This window comes from Metopolophium dirhodum, chromosome 8 (genome assembly GCF_019925205.1).
Source record: "Metopolophium dirhodum isolate CAU chromosome 8, ASM1992520v1, whole genome shotgun sequence".
Lineage (NCBI taxonomy): Eukaryota > Metazoa > Arthropoda > Insecta > Hemiptera > Aphididae > Metopolophium > Metopolophium dirhodum.
In genome coordinates this window covers 17,620,023-17,638,794 of record NC_083567.1, presented here as the reverse complement: position 1 = coordinate 17,638,794, position 18,772 = coordinate 17,620,023, and the positions used below count along the sequence as shown (strand labels likewise).

Sequence of the window (18,772 nt, the reverse complement as noted above, 5' to 3'; positions counted from 1 at the left end):
ATTATCTCAAGGCTGCTACCAAGTCACTTTTTTTCACTTTTTCATAAAAAAAGTCACTTATTGTCACTATTTTATGTATCAATAGGAGATTGCTTCTTTAGATATGCAAATTAACAAGTCATTTTGTGTATTGAAATGTTTATGTTTGTTAACATTTTTAGTTTTGTTAAAATATAAATATTTCTTTTATTTTAAATTGGAACTCAAATATAATTAACTAAGTCATAAAGTCAAGGAAGACTGATTTCGTTATGTAATATTAATTAATGACAATATAATATAACTCGATTTGTTACTTGCTGAGACTTAGGTACCTAGTTTTTATTTGTTCCCATCAGAAACGTTTTTTATTCATCCTAAGTAATAATATAGTGAAGTTGAAAAAACCATTTTAATTTAACTTTAATTATTCAATTTTAAATCTGGTTAGCATCCAGTTAAAAGTTATAAGATATTTCGTGAAAAAAGTCAAGTCACTATTAATACAAAAATTAGTCACTTTTCTCACTTTTTTAAATTCTAGTAATGGTAGCAGCCCTGTTATCTGTATACCTGCCGGGTAGTATTACCGCGTTCCTGCGCACAAGTCGGCTGCCGACTACGTTTCTTAACTTAAATAGTATACACTGGTGTATAAAACCTAAGATTTACTCCTATGGCATCGTGCCACAATTTAATACAACAGATTAATAATCTTTGTAAGCCAAGTTTTAATCTTATTCTTTAACTTAACATAAGCTTAATGTAGGTACAGAGTGAATTAATTTAAAAATTATTACACGCTTAAATAAAATAAATAAAGGGTCATTATTGATTCATTGCAGACTTTTCAATAATACATTAAATATCAAAAAATAAAAACACTAAATAGTTTTTTATTTTTTTTTTATTATTCACATTTTCAAATAGAATAAATTCATAACTTTAGTTACTCTAGAAATTCCTGAAAAAAAAAAACAGACAATTCATAATTAGTTTTTATTCAAATAGGCTAAACAGTATTTACTTACTTAGCTACAATCCCGTGTTCTTTTGCTAACCTCGTTATGCAGTCATCTGACTCTCCCTAAAAAGTAAATTTATGAATTAGTATGAGACAAAAACTTTGTTTATAGCTGGATTATATGCTTTAAATATACGGCAAATAATTATTTTTTGAATCTCCAAACCTGACTGAAGCCTGTCTTACAGATTTAACAGTTAAGAGAGTTAAATTTACTTATGCAATTTAACATGTCTGCTGTGTATTTATTTGTTATGTACATTGGCCAGTGCGGATAAAAAATTATCTTTTATTTCATTACATCAACAACGTAAGAAATGAGATTTTTAGAAATACTGTAATATGATGGCTCATATACATATTTAGTAAAATATATTCCACGACACTGACAAAAATGACAAACTTCTAACCCCGAATTATTATCAATTAAATAATTGAAAGAATATTTGGAATAGACATAAGCAAATAATATGCGTCATATACAGCAAATGTTAAATACAAATGAAAAACATAAGTTAGATTAAAAGCTAAAAGCCAAACAATGTAATTTGTTGTTATAAGTTTATTAATAAGTATTCATTGAAATTAACATTTGTCTATATAAATACGTATAGTATATATTTTCAAATCAACTGATTAAGTATTAAAGTTGCTGCTAAATGTTTAAATTTCCCATTAGCACCACAAAACAAATTTTATCATAGATGTGCCAATAAATACATACTCTTTTTATATAAATTCAAAATATTTATGTAAAAGCATATATTATTCATACTAACCATACGACGAATAGCTCCACTAATGGTCAAGATTTTGTGATTTCCGGTTATGCGACCAGTGGCCGAGTCAATTTCTGCTAAATTGATCTGTATAGAAGCGTGATCTTTAGCAGGGATGATACGGTTGCTGGCAGAGCTATTAACAAAGTTACAACAATTTTTGTGAGTAAAACACGAACACTGAAAAATGGAATGTGGCTCTCGAACGTCTTGACGTTTTTGATGTCATGAATACAAACAAATTAGCCGTTATCCGACAAACGCTCACCACTTCCTTGGGCAGTACAAGTCAACAAATTCTCCGGCGTCGTTTTGCATTTTGAATTCTGTAAGTTTCTGACTTCTCAATAATTCAAAATTCTAGATAGAAAGAATAACGAAATGTGATTTTAGGGTAGTAAATCGTAAATAATAAGGATAATTTTATATTATCTTTATTGTCTATGTGGTAAATACATGAAAAGCAAGGTGATAAGGTTGATAAGGTGTCGTCACTCTGGACCCTTCTATACGTCATATTATACACTTTTGATTGAAAATATTACCACAGTTCTATAGTCACCAGAGCGCGCTTCCTGTCCTATGAAGGCCTGTGTATTCATACTGTTAAATACAAAATGTCTTAAAACTTAAGAATTGAAATGCAATTTTTTTTTTATTTGAAGCCTGTAATTATACATTTCATTTACATTTTAATCATTTGCAATATTTTTTTATCGTCTTATCGAATAAACATCAGTTATAAAATATGATGTAAATTTGCATACTTCTTAAAATCTTTAAATTAAATTAAAACTATTATGATTCTGCTCCTAATTTTAATAGTAGTCAGGTAGAGTGGAGTATTATTTTCTAGTGCTCTTAAAAAACTCTAAAAACATGTTTAAAATATTTTGCATATTTTATTATATGATTAGGTATATTATTTATATTTTATATTATAATATTATTCAATAATAGTTATCTTATAAACTTCAAACTAATTTTGAAAAATTGTTTAATTTTTTTTTTTTAGTGTTTTCTTGTTTTTAGCAACTTGCTCATTTTTTTTCTTTTGCAAGTAAATATCATTCTTGTTTTGACATAATGCGTTATGATATATTTGGTTAATATTTGACTGATTATTGAGCAACCAACCTTTATCAAAAGTGTTGTTTATATATTTCTTCAATAACTACAAATTATGTTAAAAAAATAAACAATGAAAAAAGTTTTTAAATTGAAATGCAGCATTACAAACATGATCGTTTACCGGGACAGCAAGTTATATATATTAAGATATTTTACAGTATAATCTACTGCAGTGCTTCTCAAATTTATTTGTGAAGAGGCTCCCTAAATTTAATGTAAAACTGTCAAGGCCCCCTTAATCAAAATTATTAATTGTTTTTTTCTAGATTAGGTAAATACTAAAATTACATGTACTATTTCACACAGATAAATTATTAAAATGTATAGTAAATTAATGTTTTAATATACTTTTGAAAAATATTAATAATAGTATTAAAATTTAATTAAAATGATCAAAATCGGTTTTATGGATCTTGAGTTATAAAATGTATTATAATTTATTATAATATATGCTTATAAAAAGGTACCTATTCAAAATATATGCATTTTGGTAACACATAGGTAATATGAATACTAGTATTAAACTCAATATCAACATATTATGAATTGTATTTAAAATCAATATATTAATTAATAATTAATATTTATTATTTGTTAATTTAATTGTAATACTTTGAAAGTATTAAGTATGATAATTTAGTGAATTAACTCTCTTCATTTTTCATATATTTTTTTTGTAATAGGAAATTTAAAAATGACAATATTTAATAATATTAATAATTGTATTTGATAAAAAAAAAGTATTTAAATACATACATACAATCATACAAATAATTTAGAACATAGAAGTCAATATGCAATGAAACATTTTGATTCCTCAAATCATAATATATTTTTAATTTTATATGGCTTTGGTGTACTAAACATAGGCGCAACTAGGATTAAAATTCTGGGGGGGGGGCTAACAAAACTATTTATTAAAAATAACATATAGGGGGCTTATATCTAAATCAATAAGGGATATTTTTGGGGGACTAAGACGTATAAACCAGCTGTTAAAGTGTCATTTTTATTATATTCTTCTCTAAAGTGGTCCTTAAGTTTGTTCCTTAAAAATAAAAATTGACAACGATTTATTATTATGGCCTCAGGGCCATTACTCCAGTCCTATTAAATTGGCCAGCACCAACAATTAGACCACTATATATAATAATTTAGAGTAGATATTTGTGTCCTCCCCCCAAAAAAAAAATTAAATAATGACGCCATTGGTTTAGAGCCGTGTATAATATGTGAACGGGATTGTGTATATCTGTACATATTATACAGATATGTACCTATATCTGGGCATCTGGATATATATAGTACATTATACATATTATCATAATAATTTATAATATTATATTAGACATTAATACATTATACATTACAGATTAATATTATCATTGATTATAAATACTAGTATTTATAATCAATGATATTATAATATGGTATATAGAGTATCTAAACCACATACTATAATACGTTATACGATTATAACAATAAATCTATAATAATGCAGTTGAAGACTTGAAACACATTTTATTAAAAAAATACCACGAGGCATGAAAAAAATCAACAATCAACATATTTTACCGATCTGTACTCACTACTGTAAAGAAATAAAAGAACGTATAGAACTACTTAAAATAGTTTAGATTTAGAACCACCAATTTTCATTATTTGACTATCAAATAACCAGCAAACCATTCAACTGTGTCACAGGCATTTTCAGCGCCTATGATAAATATAGTAAATCGTAAATGTGTACCTATTATAAACCCCATACCTATTTTTTTTTATTGTAAAATATCTTGGTAATGTTTTGTACTGTTGGGAATTGTGATGGAAACATTTTTATTTAGAGTATCAAATTTTAGACATAGTACGGAGCATTTGTTATTCGAAGGAGACATTTGGATTGATATATTTGGATTTTACTAATGTAGGCGGATTTTTCTGTTCCCCATAGCTAAATGCCTGAATACCCAGAATACCATAAATACAGACTATTTTGTAGTACCTACCTATAATATAATATGCATTATGCATTTATGCCTATTGCTTATAATAGTATAATGTGTATTTATCATTTATATTTGATATATCCTGTATATATACTGGTGTAGAAGCGAAGGTATAACTATAATAGTAAAGAGGTAATCTATACAATTTGAATTACTATTAGGTACTACGCAGATTTACAAATCTACAAATCATATGCCTATGGCCTATCGGCTATCATAATATATTATTATGTATAATAAAACTACACGTCGTGTATCTTGAAATTCTTGCCACGCACTCGAATAATAATAAAATTATTCTCAAGATTTCGAGTACATGGGTAATATTATAATTTATAATAAACGTTTATTTGTTGATCTTTTTATAACAACAGTTCGTTTGAAAATATCGATTATTACAATAGGCACCTAAATTAAAAATAGATAATAATAATATAGTCATTATAACATTCCACTTACCTAACAATTATTTTAATCAATAATAGTACTGATGTAATAATATATCTACATACATATTTTATATAATATATACATGAACAATAATATATATATTTGCACAAATATCACAGCATTTTACCTTAACAGTTAAAATATATCATATAAAAAAAAGTTATAGAAATGTCAGGTTTCAGTGGTTTCATCGTTTCCGAAAAAACTCGAGTACAACCACGCCACCACGCATAAGACCACACAGGCACAAATCATCATTAAGATGATTTTTTTCTGCAACAGATAATTAAATGGATTTAAAACAAATTTTATATTATAGGCACTCGTTTGTATTTTGTTCAACATATAAATTCGTTTCCTTAAACAATATAATATTATCATTCGTACCATTCTTGCTTTACTAGTGTATATGACCGCTTTTTTGGTTTCGACTTTGGCGTTTTCTGCAGCTTCTCCGGCTCTTAACACGTGTTGTTCTATACTATTAATTATGTCACCCTGTAAGAAATAGTAACAAGTTTAACATTAATAACATTTTTGAAAACAACATGATTGTATGATAAATTATTATTATTATTATTATTATTATTATTATTATTATTAATTAGTAATGATAACGAGTATTGTAGAATGTGGTTACGCAATATGAAATTAAAAAACAAAAAAAATTCTCGTCACACACTAATTAATCTGGAATTGAATATATTTTAACATGATTAATTAATATGACTCATAGATTTATTTTATTATAATTGACATCCACTTTAGTATAAAAATACAACAGACTCCGAAAAAAAATGCATATAGGTACCTACCTAGAATTCCAATTTTCAAGAATTAATAAAGATTTACTAAAGTTGCTATTTTTTTAACATAATTATAATTAAAATTATATGGATTAGGACGTATATATAGTGGCAAATACATAATTATGTATTAAAAAAATGTAAATCTATTAATACGAAGGATCCACTTGTATTGTATATATTGATATTTGATGAATTATGTAAGCAGGTACCTATTCAATAAATTGATATTCACACCACCAAGCGGTTATATCAGTTTTACTTTTGTTGATACTTATCATGTTTTCATTAGTTCTTATGAAATGCACGAGTCAATCGGAAATTACACGTGAATAGATTTTAATGAATTTCTAAAATTCTTGTTTATATCTAAGTGAAATCCATTTCATATTAATACAATACTATATATTATTTTCATAGACTTTCGTGAGGACATGAATACAAGATATGGGCACATGGAAATAATTATTAGATCTATTAAATATAGTATTTCCGATTTTAGAACTGCGATGGATCAAACAATATTATATTTAGGTATATAGTCAGGTATAATAATAATATTAAATATTTATAATCATAATTCCATACTATAATAAAATTGATTTACAAAGAGAAATAGACTAACAAGCTAGTAGTGACGAACAATAAATAAGTACCTATATAATATAGGTAGTTAAGACGCGTTTCTTACTAAATACGGACAATTACAATTTTAAAACAGTGATTGATACAGTGATTACTGATAATAATATGTGATAATATATTAAATGTATAACTTTATATATGTACCTAAATGTGTTTGTTTCAACAATACTTTGTTTACAAAGTTGCAACGACAAAAACCGTACAGCACACAATAGAATAGAATATTACAGCGCAGTAGGGACTCACGTCGACAAGAAACTTGTTGGTATTAAACATCAGATAGGTATAGAAGATAATATAATAATAGACAATAGTACGTTTATAAGTATTACGCGTTAAGAACCACATAGTATTTTGTTACCTTTTTGTTACGTTTTGACCACGTACGTGGTTCTGGAATAATACTATAGATTATAGAGTACTATAGCTAGGTGTATTTTTTTTTATAGTTATTATCGTATATTCCAATCAGTCGACAAATTATGAAAATAATTAATAATAAAAAATATATTTATATGACGTGTGAATGTGTGATAACCAGAGATGAATACAAATTATTGGGTGCAGCGGAATCTAAAACGAAATTTACGTATATATATATATATACATATATATTTACGCAGGACTTTGAATATACAGATGAGGTACCTACCTAATACCTATATAAGTATACACGTATAATATTTATAATTTATATTATCGTCATACTTGCTTTTCGACCAGCATGGCCATCTCGACAAACATGTCTCGGAGCTCTTGGATGCTCTTCTCCAGTTTCAGCAGTTCCAAGTGTCTATCTTGGACTTCTTGCAGCGTGCTCCTGGCTTCCAGTGTTTCAGCAATTATCTAAAATCATTAATTCATAATATATTTATTTACACACACGACTCTACACGAGTACAATCTGACTAATTCATATATTTTGTACTTTTTAAGACTAAAGGCACATGAGAAAATCAAAAATAGCTCTTACGTTGCCGTTGAACACGGCCGAATAATTTCCCTGGCTGACTAGCTCGTCGAACTGATCGTTGGATATTTCGGCTCTCGCTGCAAAAATATAATAACAATAACATATCATATAATTGGATCGACGACGGATTATGTATATTAAGTCATAATTATGCCCCATTTGAAAAAAAAACATTTTTAACACTAACCTATGGACACGACTTTCTGCATGCGTTCCTCGCATTTTTCTTTGTAGATGATCTGCTCAGCGTTGAATTCGGCCAGGGCTTCAACCAACATGTGTATCGTGGTGGCGTGTTGCGTTTTTCGTATCCGCAACGCGGCGCTTACTTGTTCGTTGTCACCGGAAGACTCATCTTCTTCCTGGTTGATCTGTTTCTCTAGACCTAAAAAGAAAACCCCATCAAATATTTTAAACGCCTCGACGAGCACGATTACACACTTCCGGGTTCTTCAAGTTTCGTGGGTAAAAGTATACCTAAATAGATTTCTACAAAGCAAACATAACTTTAATCCGATTTTTATCTGTGACATTCTGATTTCTGACGCATATAATATGATAATATGTTAATATGATAATATCTAATATGTATATTATTATCTCTTCGTGTGTTCACGTGCAGGACGATTTTAATCCGGTCAAATGTATACAAGACATAGTTTCGGAGAATTGTTATAAGTACATGTTTATTTTATTTACTACAACATTTTACCGCATACTTTATTTTAGAATTTTACGTTTTTCCTTTGTCACTATATTATTTCCTGTCGCGCGACTAAATAATGATTATTTTTTTTTATATTATAACAATGGTTTTGATTAATACTAAATTCTGACACAAAGTGATTCAGCAATTACTTTTATGATTAGTATTAGGTATAATTTTATTTCGGTGAAATTATTAGAATGATTATGCAAACATTATTTATAAATGTAGAAATCTAGTTAGTAGTTTTGTATTTTAGAAAACAATTAACACCTCCTTTTGGTATTACTAAGCATTTATATATATATATATATATATATATTATATAGGTACTTAAACAGAATTTGAATTAATATTTGGTTATCTATACTCATCAGCCATCTTACAGCTATAAGTATGAGTAGTTTTTTCTAATATATTAAATAGTAAATACACAAGTGTGTGATACTGAAGAAGTGATATGTTTATGTGTCACTTAAAATAATAATAATACTAGGTAGTAAGACAAGACGTCCGGTATAACATTTAATGAAACGCAAAGAAGGGCCTTGGCGGTGTTAAAGAATAATTTTTGTTATTTTATATATATTATATAGTATTTATGACATTTCCGAAGTCCAATGTTGTCCGAGACCTTGATGCCCGTGAATCCGTTCTGGACAGCCTACAGATTACCATTTACGATTTTTTTTATTAAGGATATTACCTCGTCTATATTCTGTGAATATATATATACATATACGCGTATGCGATAAAAAAACATATAGCATTATTGAGCGTTTATTATTGCCGTGTCATTTCAATGGAATATTCACGAAACTGTTTGATGATATAATAGAAGTGCGAAATATATATACCAAATACCAATAACAATACATATGTGTGAAAAAAAAAGTTCAAACCTAATAATATTATAATAAAATATATTCTATTATTTTTAATACTTACATGTCCTATATTATAATATATATATTATATAGATATTTAAAGGCTGAGCTTAACAACCATATAAGTCCACTTTATAACATATAGATAAAAAAATATTCAACACTATTTTGAACCTCAAATAACAGTTTATGATACTCTGTACCTATTTTGGTATCTTAGATTTCAGTAGTTAAGTTGAAAATAATTTTAAACACGAATAATACTCCTGGAGTTATCAGCTAGTTTCTTAAATTTTTTTTTTATAAATATTATGATTTCAAATTAAAACATAAAGTATCATTGTATAATGTATACCTACAAATTACAAAACGAATATATTTTAAATTTTCAATACATTATGTCTTAATATAAACCCATTACTATTTTAACTTCGTGGAAGATATTCAGATATATATCTGAATTACGGTGTCTGTTGCACCAATATGTAGGTAAATCAGTTTTATCAGCATAATATCTAATAAAAAAATCCATTTTTTGAAAAAGGTAAACTTATTTTATGGTTGTTGCACTCAATCCTCCAATTAGTATTGCATTGTTCCGCCCAAATTGAATAAAATATTGTTATTATTATATTATATTTATATATTTTTATAACCTTTCAATGTGGTGCTGACTTGTTTACCCATTTTTTTTACATTTTCCGTTTTTATATCTATATCTCGTTTCATATCTGAAAATTAATTCAATAAAGAAAATATTATAATCTATATTAAACTTTTACTGTCGAAGGCGCAGTTGTCGCTATAATATATTATTATAGTAATAAATAATAATATATAGTATATTATACGACAGTATCATACTTTCATCTTGCCTGGGTAGAAGAAGTAACTTTCCGTGTAACGTCCTCATCAACACCACATGCTCTTTGATTTGTCTTATTTTTATCCGACATTGTTCGATCTGTAATATTTATCCAGTATTATGATTTTAGATTTGTATTATATTAATTTTAAAACAATTTTGTTTAATTATTTCAAACGAAAAAAATAAACTTATAGTACCTTTGACTATAAATAAATATAAATGTATACTAATTATATCTATTATTATCGTCATATTTTATATATATTATTATTTTGCCAAGGTAGTAGGTACATATAATATATAAAACATATTATATATTATAGTATAAATTTAGGTAGGTAGCATGGTGCACATCGTAATAATGAGTGTTGGGTTTGATTAACTTTCTATTACACAATCCATAAAAGTACTCACGTCATAATCATTAATCAAATTTCGATTAAATTATACTATTTTTTTTAACGCTGAACTCGGGATATAATTTTATACTTATCATTAAACAACAATGGATATATTTTTAGACTTTATATTTTATACCTGATCGAAGAAATGTTCCATGTATCCGTACTCTGAGTATTGCATGTCCAGAGCTACGTTGTCCACTCCTCTTATGTTATTTCGGGAATCCATTCTGTTGACGTGATTTGGAAATACATCTTCAACGATCTATGGAAAAAAACGATAACCATAAATAAACGATGCATGTAAATGTTGACAATGAGAGTTCCAATGGCTCTTATAACAGGAGGATGTCAGCACACTATATTTGGTTTTCTCTCTCTGACCCACGTGCCATATACCAAATGTACGTTCACAGAAACAACCATATCCATAGTATGATGTTACTTTTAGTATAAGAGTGAATTCACCTATTATTAAACTTTAAGTCAAGATTACTTGGGTCACTACGTTGGCTATTTTATGATATTTTAATTTTTATGTAAGTCGTGAGTGTGTAAATTATTACAATTTAAAAATGCATAAAAATTAAAATATTGTAAAAAACCCAACGTAGGTAAGCCGACATAGGTAATGTTCTTAACTAAAAGTTTGGTAAAAGGCGAATTTACTTTAATATTAAAAGTAATAATAGAGGGTAGGTTCTGCTAATCGTAAATGTGCTACGTTGCAGCGCATGAGTCAGAGAGAGAAAACAAATGGTGCACTGACATCCACTTTAACATAGGCGACATTTGTAAGGGAGACTTGAAGCAGATAAGGCTAAACCATTATTATTTTAAATCCAATATATAAAGCACCAATGAGATATTATTTTAGATCCAGGTGTCTAAACCATAATATGTATATGCTTAATAATATATGTAATCCAGAAATATATAGTTCACTTTTATAAATCATGTTGTAATAACCATTTTTGCTTATGGCAAATTTGTATTACCTAACTAAAAATGATATATTATTCTAATAGTTTCAACGGATACATATTTTTAAATATAAATTCAAACAAATAATTGATAGCCATCATACTTACCTGGCTATAGTTAATAACCGTATACATACTATTTTAAATTTAATTTTCAATTAAAATTAACCAATAGAATGTTTTTTTTTAATGCATAGGTACCTAGTTTAGGTAATGTATGAAAGAGCGCTGTGTTTTATATATAATATATGTCATATTTTAATTGATAATTGGACATCATAAAATAACTAATAAATAATCTTAAGAAGAGAGTACTTAGATATACCTAAGATTATATAGGTATATTTTTTTTTATAAGTTATGTTAATTATTTACATGCATATTATTTAGTATAGGTAATGCAGACTGTAGAGCTACAACCATAATTAAAAGTTATTTTTTTTTATAATGCTTATGAATTTATGATTCAAAATAAAATTAAGACCTTAATGTGGATGTCAGCGCACTATTTGTTTTCTCTCTCTTGCCCACGCGCAACATAGATAAAACGCATTTACGCAGAATCATGTTTTCTATGTTTTTAAGTAATATTAGAGTAAAATCACCAATTAGAAAAAATTTAGAGAATAATATTTTTGAGGGAATGACTTATCGATTTTATATTTTATTGTTATTTGACTTTGTATTCTACTTTCAAAATAAACAAAAAAATGTTGTAAATTTAAGTTATGTTTAAATTGTTTTGAGACAATAATATATACAAATCGATATGTCATTCCCTCAAAAATATTATTCTCTATATTTTTTGTAATTTTGATTTTACTCTAAGATTACTTAAAAACATAGAAAAATGAATCTGCGTAAATGCGTTTTGTCTATGTTACGCGTGGGCCAAAGAGAGCAAACAAATAGTGCCCTGACATCCTCTTAAGATGAGCGTATTTAGCTATAAAACCGTATTTTTGAATTCCTATTTCCTGTTAAAAAAATAGTTCAAATAATACATCATTTTAGATTCTAAACGTAGCAGCGTTTGGTTTTACAATGAAGTGTGTTTTTTTATTTGTGTCTATCATCATCTTTTAGGACAGTAAAAGTGATTAGTTTTTCTTCAACAGCGTCTTTTCTGATATAAAAGTGAATCTAGGACAGAAATTTTGAGTTTCCAATTTTTTAAGTTTCTTTTTCAATAAATGTCAATAAAATTGTATTCGTTGGGCCAAAATGCTTGACAAGGTCTTTAATATATTGTTTCAATGGCAGTTGACTAATATTAAGAATACACAGTTACAATTTTTTTTTATAAGCATTTGAAGTTCGAATTTCAACAAAATACATAAAAATCATGAAAAGTTATTTTGAGTGAGAAATTCATAAACATTTTTCATTTTAAATCTAAGATTTAAAAAATGAATACAAGATTCCTCATAAGTTTGTTTATTTTTATCAATGAAAAAATATCTACAGGAAAGCCAAATTATTTTTATGTGTATTTGAACTACACATTTTTATAACATTGGATAATTACTCGATTTCTCATGTAGCGATTTCCTCTTTTTGTTCTAATTCAAAAACAAATAACTGTAAATAATTGAAATGTAGGTACACCATTTAATTTATTTTCTCAATTACTAAACTTGATACAATTTTCAAAATATTTAACTAGTTTTGAGCTGTTTACGGACAATTCAAATTTAAATTTTCTTAGTTTTTTTTTATTTTTAATTTTATTTGTTGGGTAAAAAAGCGTGAAAATTGAATACAAGGTGCCTCACACATTGTTACAACAGCAATTGAAAAATATTAAAAATACATACGCACAAATTTTTTTAGGCCTTTAAAGTTTTATGTTTTATCAATAATTATAAAAATATAAAATGTTCAATTTTTATAACTAAGGATTGAAAATTTAAAACAAAAATTCTCATAAATATTTCATAATGCAACCAAAAAATTTAAAATAAATATTAACTCGGTTGTTTTTTACAAACATTTTAAATTCAAATTTGTACGAAATTACATATTAAAACCAAGAATGACGATTTTAGTTATTTTGTTGTAATTTAAAAATATTATTCGTGGATATTTGAAACTTTTAGAATATATTTATTATGTATATATGATATTTCATATTTTTAAATTTATTTTTTATTTATTTATTTATTTTTAATACAGAGTATTACATATAATGATATAAATATAACGTAATAATATAGTGTATATGATGGTCCCCCACTAAGCAAGTTCGAGCTATATAGCTATAGCATTGCAATTATTTATAAATAATTCGAAAAGAGTCAAAATATTTTGAAAATTGTATTCTCAAAAGAAAGTTATAAAATAAACATTTTAACTATTCACGGTTGTTCATTTTTTTATTATAAAAAAATACCAAAAATCAATCGAGGTGAAATAATTAATTTATAGTTGAATATCCATGTCGAAACAATTTTAACTTCAATTTTAACCATCATGTATGGTTAATATTTAAATTCAACTGAATTATGATAACGATTTTAGACCTTAATGAACAAAAGCCATTCAAGTGCTACCATGATCTAACTCAAAGATTTTCAAGCAATTTAAATTTTTCATTTATACCTAATGCTCTTCACATACTGGTTTTGTAAAAAAAATATTTATATTTAATTAATATTTACCTATTCTCAAATGATCAATAAGTGTTGGAAAAAAAAAAACAAAAAAAAACGACATGCACTGTCATACAATCTCAGCTTTTTATCTCAATACTTCCAACACGTTTGGGATTTGTACGTGTATTTCATTATTAATTTATCATTATCATTTATCACTTAAAATTTATCTTTTTAGTATACAATTTTGAATTGATCAGTTGTTTTAAGTTTTAACTACAACGTATAATTAGTACAATAATTAGGTAAAATGAAATTCCAATACAGTTATTTTATTTTAATTGGTTAAATTTAATCTCGACATAATTATGTTGGTATTAAAAAATTTAAAATAATAGCGAAGTACTTACTATTTAAGTAATATCTAGTATTCTAGCTTATATGGGTTATGAATTATGATTCATGATATATTAGAATTAGATATTAAACATGGAGTTTTTAATTGAAAAATCATCGGTCCATGATTTATATTTAACGAGATTTTATTTTTTATTTTATGTTTATATAAAATATTACAAGCCATAGACGGCTTTCTCATCTTAAATTAATATTTAATATAAATTATAATTTATATTCAATCAAAATCATACATTCAATATCATCTATATTGTACATTATATTGTCCAAATTACAAATTACGTAGATATAGGTATTAGGTGCCCTCATAATGTATAATATAATTAATGTTTTAATGTACTTATGATGTATAGATAATATTATATTTTAATAGTTCAATGACATATTGACATATTAAATCTATAACTGTTTAGCCCAAATTACTGTATTATTGTATACCGTAGTAATATGGAACATATTATTGTATAAGGTTACAACATAATATAGATTAATCATAACAATTATAGATAAATTATATGATGAAAAAAAATAAAAATCAGAATATAATATATTATAATTTATATAATTAAATACCTACCCAATTATACGTACGAAATTAAAATATTAAAATTGTTCTGTCTACCCGGATAAATAAAATATGTCGTCTTCAGCGAGAAGTAAAATTTACAACAATTTTCATTATATAGGTATTACCTACGTATGGTATATTTCATATTATTTCCCTCGTTTTATATCGATGTTAGCTAACGCTAACCAATAACTGCAGCACATATAATATAATATCTATATTAACACAATAAAATGCAAACAGTATTATGTTGTTTTTTTTTTGGAGTATCTAAGACTACATCAATGTTATCATCTTTATAATATATATTTTAATGTTTTAAGTAATATAATATAGTATTATGTGTTGAGTGCTGACGGCGTGCCGTCCTGTCCTTCTACATAAAATCTTGTTTGTTGATCTAAAAAACATTATATTTTTTAAGTATACAAATACAACTATAACAGATATAATATGGCTAATCGTTTTTTTTCTTTCCAGTATTTTGTGTTTGACTAATACGGCCTTTTATTCGCTATGAATTATTGTTATATATATTATGAATACAATAAAAATAATGTTCCTTATGGTTCCGCACTACCGAATATTAACTACAGCGGCACTCACCTATATGCAGGCCTTGAAGTCATTGTGTTAGGGAAAATTAATTGGTGCTATTTTCAGCAGATAGATCAGGACTGCAGTTGGCACAACAATAAACCAATTGTGTATGTAATGTTTGTGGTAAAAAAATATATTTATATATACCTATACGTGGTATATCAAGTATAAATAATAATATAAAATATATACAAACTACGTGAAAATTTAAATTTTTATTTATAGTCAATTTACATAGGTAGGTACACACGTTGTATCGTGGTTGATGTGTAGGTACACCAAAATAATATTATAATGAGCATAATATTTAAAAATAATGTCCCACGTTTTATTTAATCGTGTCGAGTTTTTTTATTCTAAACAACCCATCATACTGCAACGAGGATGGTCTATTCATTGTACTATATATGTATTAGGTACCTACCTACGACACAATCAACTTTTGTGGACGGCCACTACCTGCACTCTGTATCGCGGGTATAGATTTATTATCTATTTAGCTATGCTCTGTGTATACACAAAACAAATTAGAATGTTGAAGATTGTATTTTGTTCAGCCTGTCAAAACGAATATTTACATAGTTAATCAACTGAAAAACAACGAGAACAAAAATACTATCCTAAAAATGATTTATTTCCTACTTAAGATGCACTTTTTGTAACCGATATTTATTTTCAGTTTTAACACAATTTATGTTATTTTAATTCAAAATCTTTCGGTTTCATCTAACAATGCTAAAAAATATTTTCAATTGAGTTTCGAAAGTTTCGGTTTTCTGCAGTAGATAAGACAAGTGCAATTAAGTCACAATAATTACATAGGTATATGTCTCAATCAAATATTTCAAATCCAAGGTTATAGTTTGTTACTGAATACTGATATTAATTTTGTAATACAATGGGCAATTAAATAATGGAGTTATCAAATGCTAATTAATAGATTATGAATTAAATATAATATGACAAATACTAAATCGAAATTTTATTGGAGATTCGGAAAATGAAACTTTTTAAAATATTGCACAAGCAATTGAAGCATTTTGTTATTGCATTTTTTAGTAAAAAGTAAGTTTTCCAACTTATATATGATATATCTACCACTTATGTGCCTGCCATTGTTTTTTTTCAGTTATTTATTATAATCATGGACGTACTATGATTAAATTTAACAGCTAACAACTTATATTTTAAATCATACATTGAAAAGTATTACTACCTACTGCCGTACTAAGTTTACGAATATACCTATACTATTATAAAATATGTACCTAGTTAAATTAAATATTTATGTAATATTGAATATGTATGTAACTTACAGGTTTATATATTTAAACTGTTCTGCAGGTTTATGAAAAAAACTATGCTAGGTACCTCATTAAAGCATACCTATTTAGATAACAAAGCGTTATAGCCTATAGGTATTATCCGTTTATATAATGAATTAATGACGAAAATATGAATAAAAGTGTATCCACATATTTTATAAGATTATTTTTTCATATTGTTTTAATTTATTCATATCGCCAACAAATAATATTGTAATAAACTACTTACAGCTTGTAATTCTTTCAGTCTATCTTTAATCATAATTGGAAAAAATAATTAAATACTATTCACTTTAGCAGAAAAAACATGTTAGACAATAAAGTTTACACTTGAGTACGATAGGTACTAAACTACTAAACACATTATTGTGACACTGTACACTCGGCGCTAACAAAATCGAAACTGAAATGACGATACACGAGATTTGAAACAGTAACAACTTTATGCTGTCACTCCCACCATAATAGATTATTAGTTATTACGCTTTTAATGTTATATCCATGATTCATACATAAACAATGAATGGCATGAAGTATTGAAGTACCTACCTAAATTAACTACTTTAGCTGTATTAAATATTAATTGTGTTGATAAGTTATCTGAATATAACGTTATTACATACAACTAATGTAAATTTATATTTTAAATACCAGCATACATATACATATATATAGCCATTAATTTAGTTCAAATAATATAAGATTATTAATGTATAATATTATGGTCAGTCCCGTATAAAGAGGCAGGGATCCCTATAGGCGCAATAAGGGGGGGGGGGCTTATTTACCCAGTTTTTGAATCATATTTTAGTTTAAAATATAAATTATCGGGTCCTATGCTGCTGATACAATTCTAGCCACCCCAGAAAAATGTCCCTAGTTGAGTCTATGCAAGCGACAACATCTCCAGAGTAACGTATGTGTAGACTATACAGCTTATAGTTTTATTAGACCTTAAAAAAACCAGCTGTTATCAGACCACGTTTTTGATTACAGACTGTTTTTAGAATATTTATACTATCCCCCCCTCCCCCCAAGATGATTAGTTTTGACAACAATAACAATAATAATACTGCAATAATGTGAAAATAATCGTTATTGTATCAAATATAAATATAATATAATATTGATTTTATAATTTTATACTGTTTTTTTTTTTTTACTTTTTAGTTTTTTGTTATGTCTATCATCACCTTTTGTAGCAGTAAAAATGCTTCAATTTTCAACTTAAATATACTTTCTGGTAAAAATCTAGGAAAGTGAATCAAGTTAGTACCTATTGGGGTAAAAAATAAAATTCACAGTACTCACAATAGAAAAACCATAAAAATATTATGAAAAAACGGGAATCTACGCAAAGCCAGTTTTTGACAAAATAGATTTTCTTATTTTTTGTAATTCAAAAACGAATAACCGTAATTCCTTGAAATTTTCACTAAATTCTAATAGGAATTTCTACTCGTGGTTTGATATTAAAAATATTTTGGCTCTTTCTAAACTAATTAATGAACATTTAAAATATTACAATTTTTTTGAAAATTTAATACTTGGTTCCTCATAAGTTGGTTTATACTAGACTTAAAAAAAGTTGAGCGTTTAAATATTGAACTTATATGAAATTCATCCAAAC

General features: G+C 26.4%; 2 protein-coding genes across 2 annotated transcripts; both read right to left on the bottom strand.

The window, feature by feature from the left end:
- Positions 1–868: 868 nt before the first annotated feature.
- On the bottom strand, positions 869–2,249 carry LOC132950318 (small ribosomal subunit protein eS21-like). Its single transcript, XM_061021722.1, has 4 exons — positions 2,051–2,249; positions 1,783–1,918; positions 1,011–1,066; positions 869–943 (listed from the first exon to the last, which is right to left on the bottom strand). Exons 1-4 carry the CDS (start codon positions 2,098–2,100, stop codon positions 934–936), a joined length of 252 nt encoding a protein of 83 aa, XP_060877705.1. The 5' UTR covers positions 2,101–2,249; the 3' UTR covers positions 869–933.
- A 2,983-nt stretch (positions 2,250–5,232) lies between these two features.
- On the bottom strand, positions 5,233–17,559 carry LOC132951199 (syntaxin-like). The gene is made up of 9 exons (XM_061022967.1): positions 17,372–17,559; positions 10,792–10,920; positions 10,251–10,350; positions 10,043–10,117; positions 7,981–8,178; positions 7,794–7,870; positions 7,529–7,666; positions 5,757–5,867; positions 5,233–5,642 (listed from the first exon to the last, which is right to left on the bottom strand). The coding sequence occupies exons 1-9, from the start codon at positions 17,402–17,404 to the stop codon at positions 5,541–5,543; spliced, it is 963 nt and encodes a 320-aa protein (XP_060878950.1). The 5' UTR covers positions 17,405–17,559; the 3' UTR covers positions 5,233–5,540.
- Positions 17,560–18,772: the final 1,213 nt, after the last annotated feature.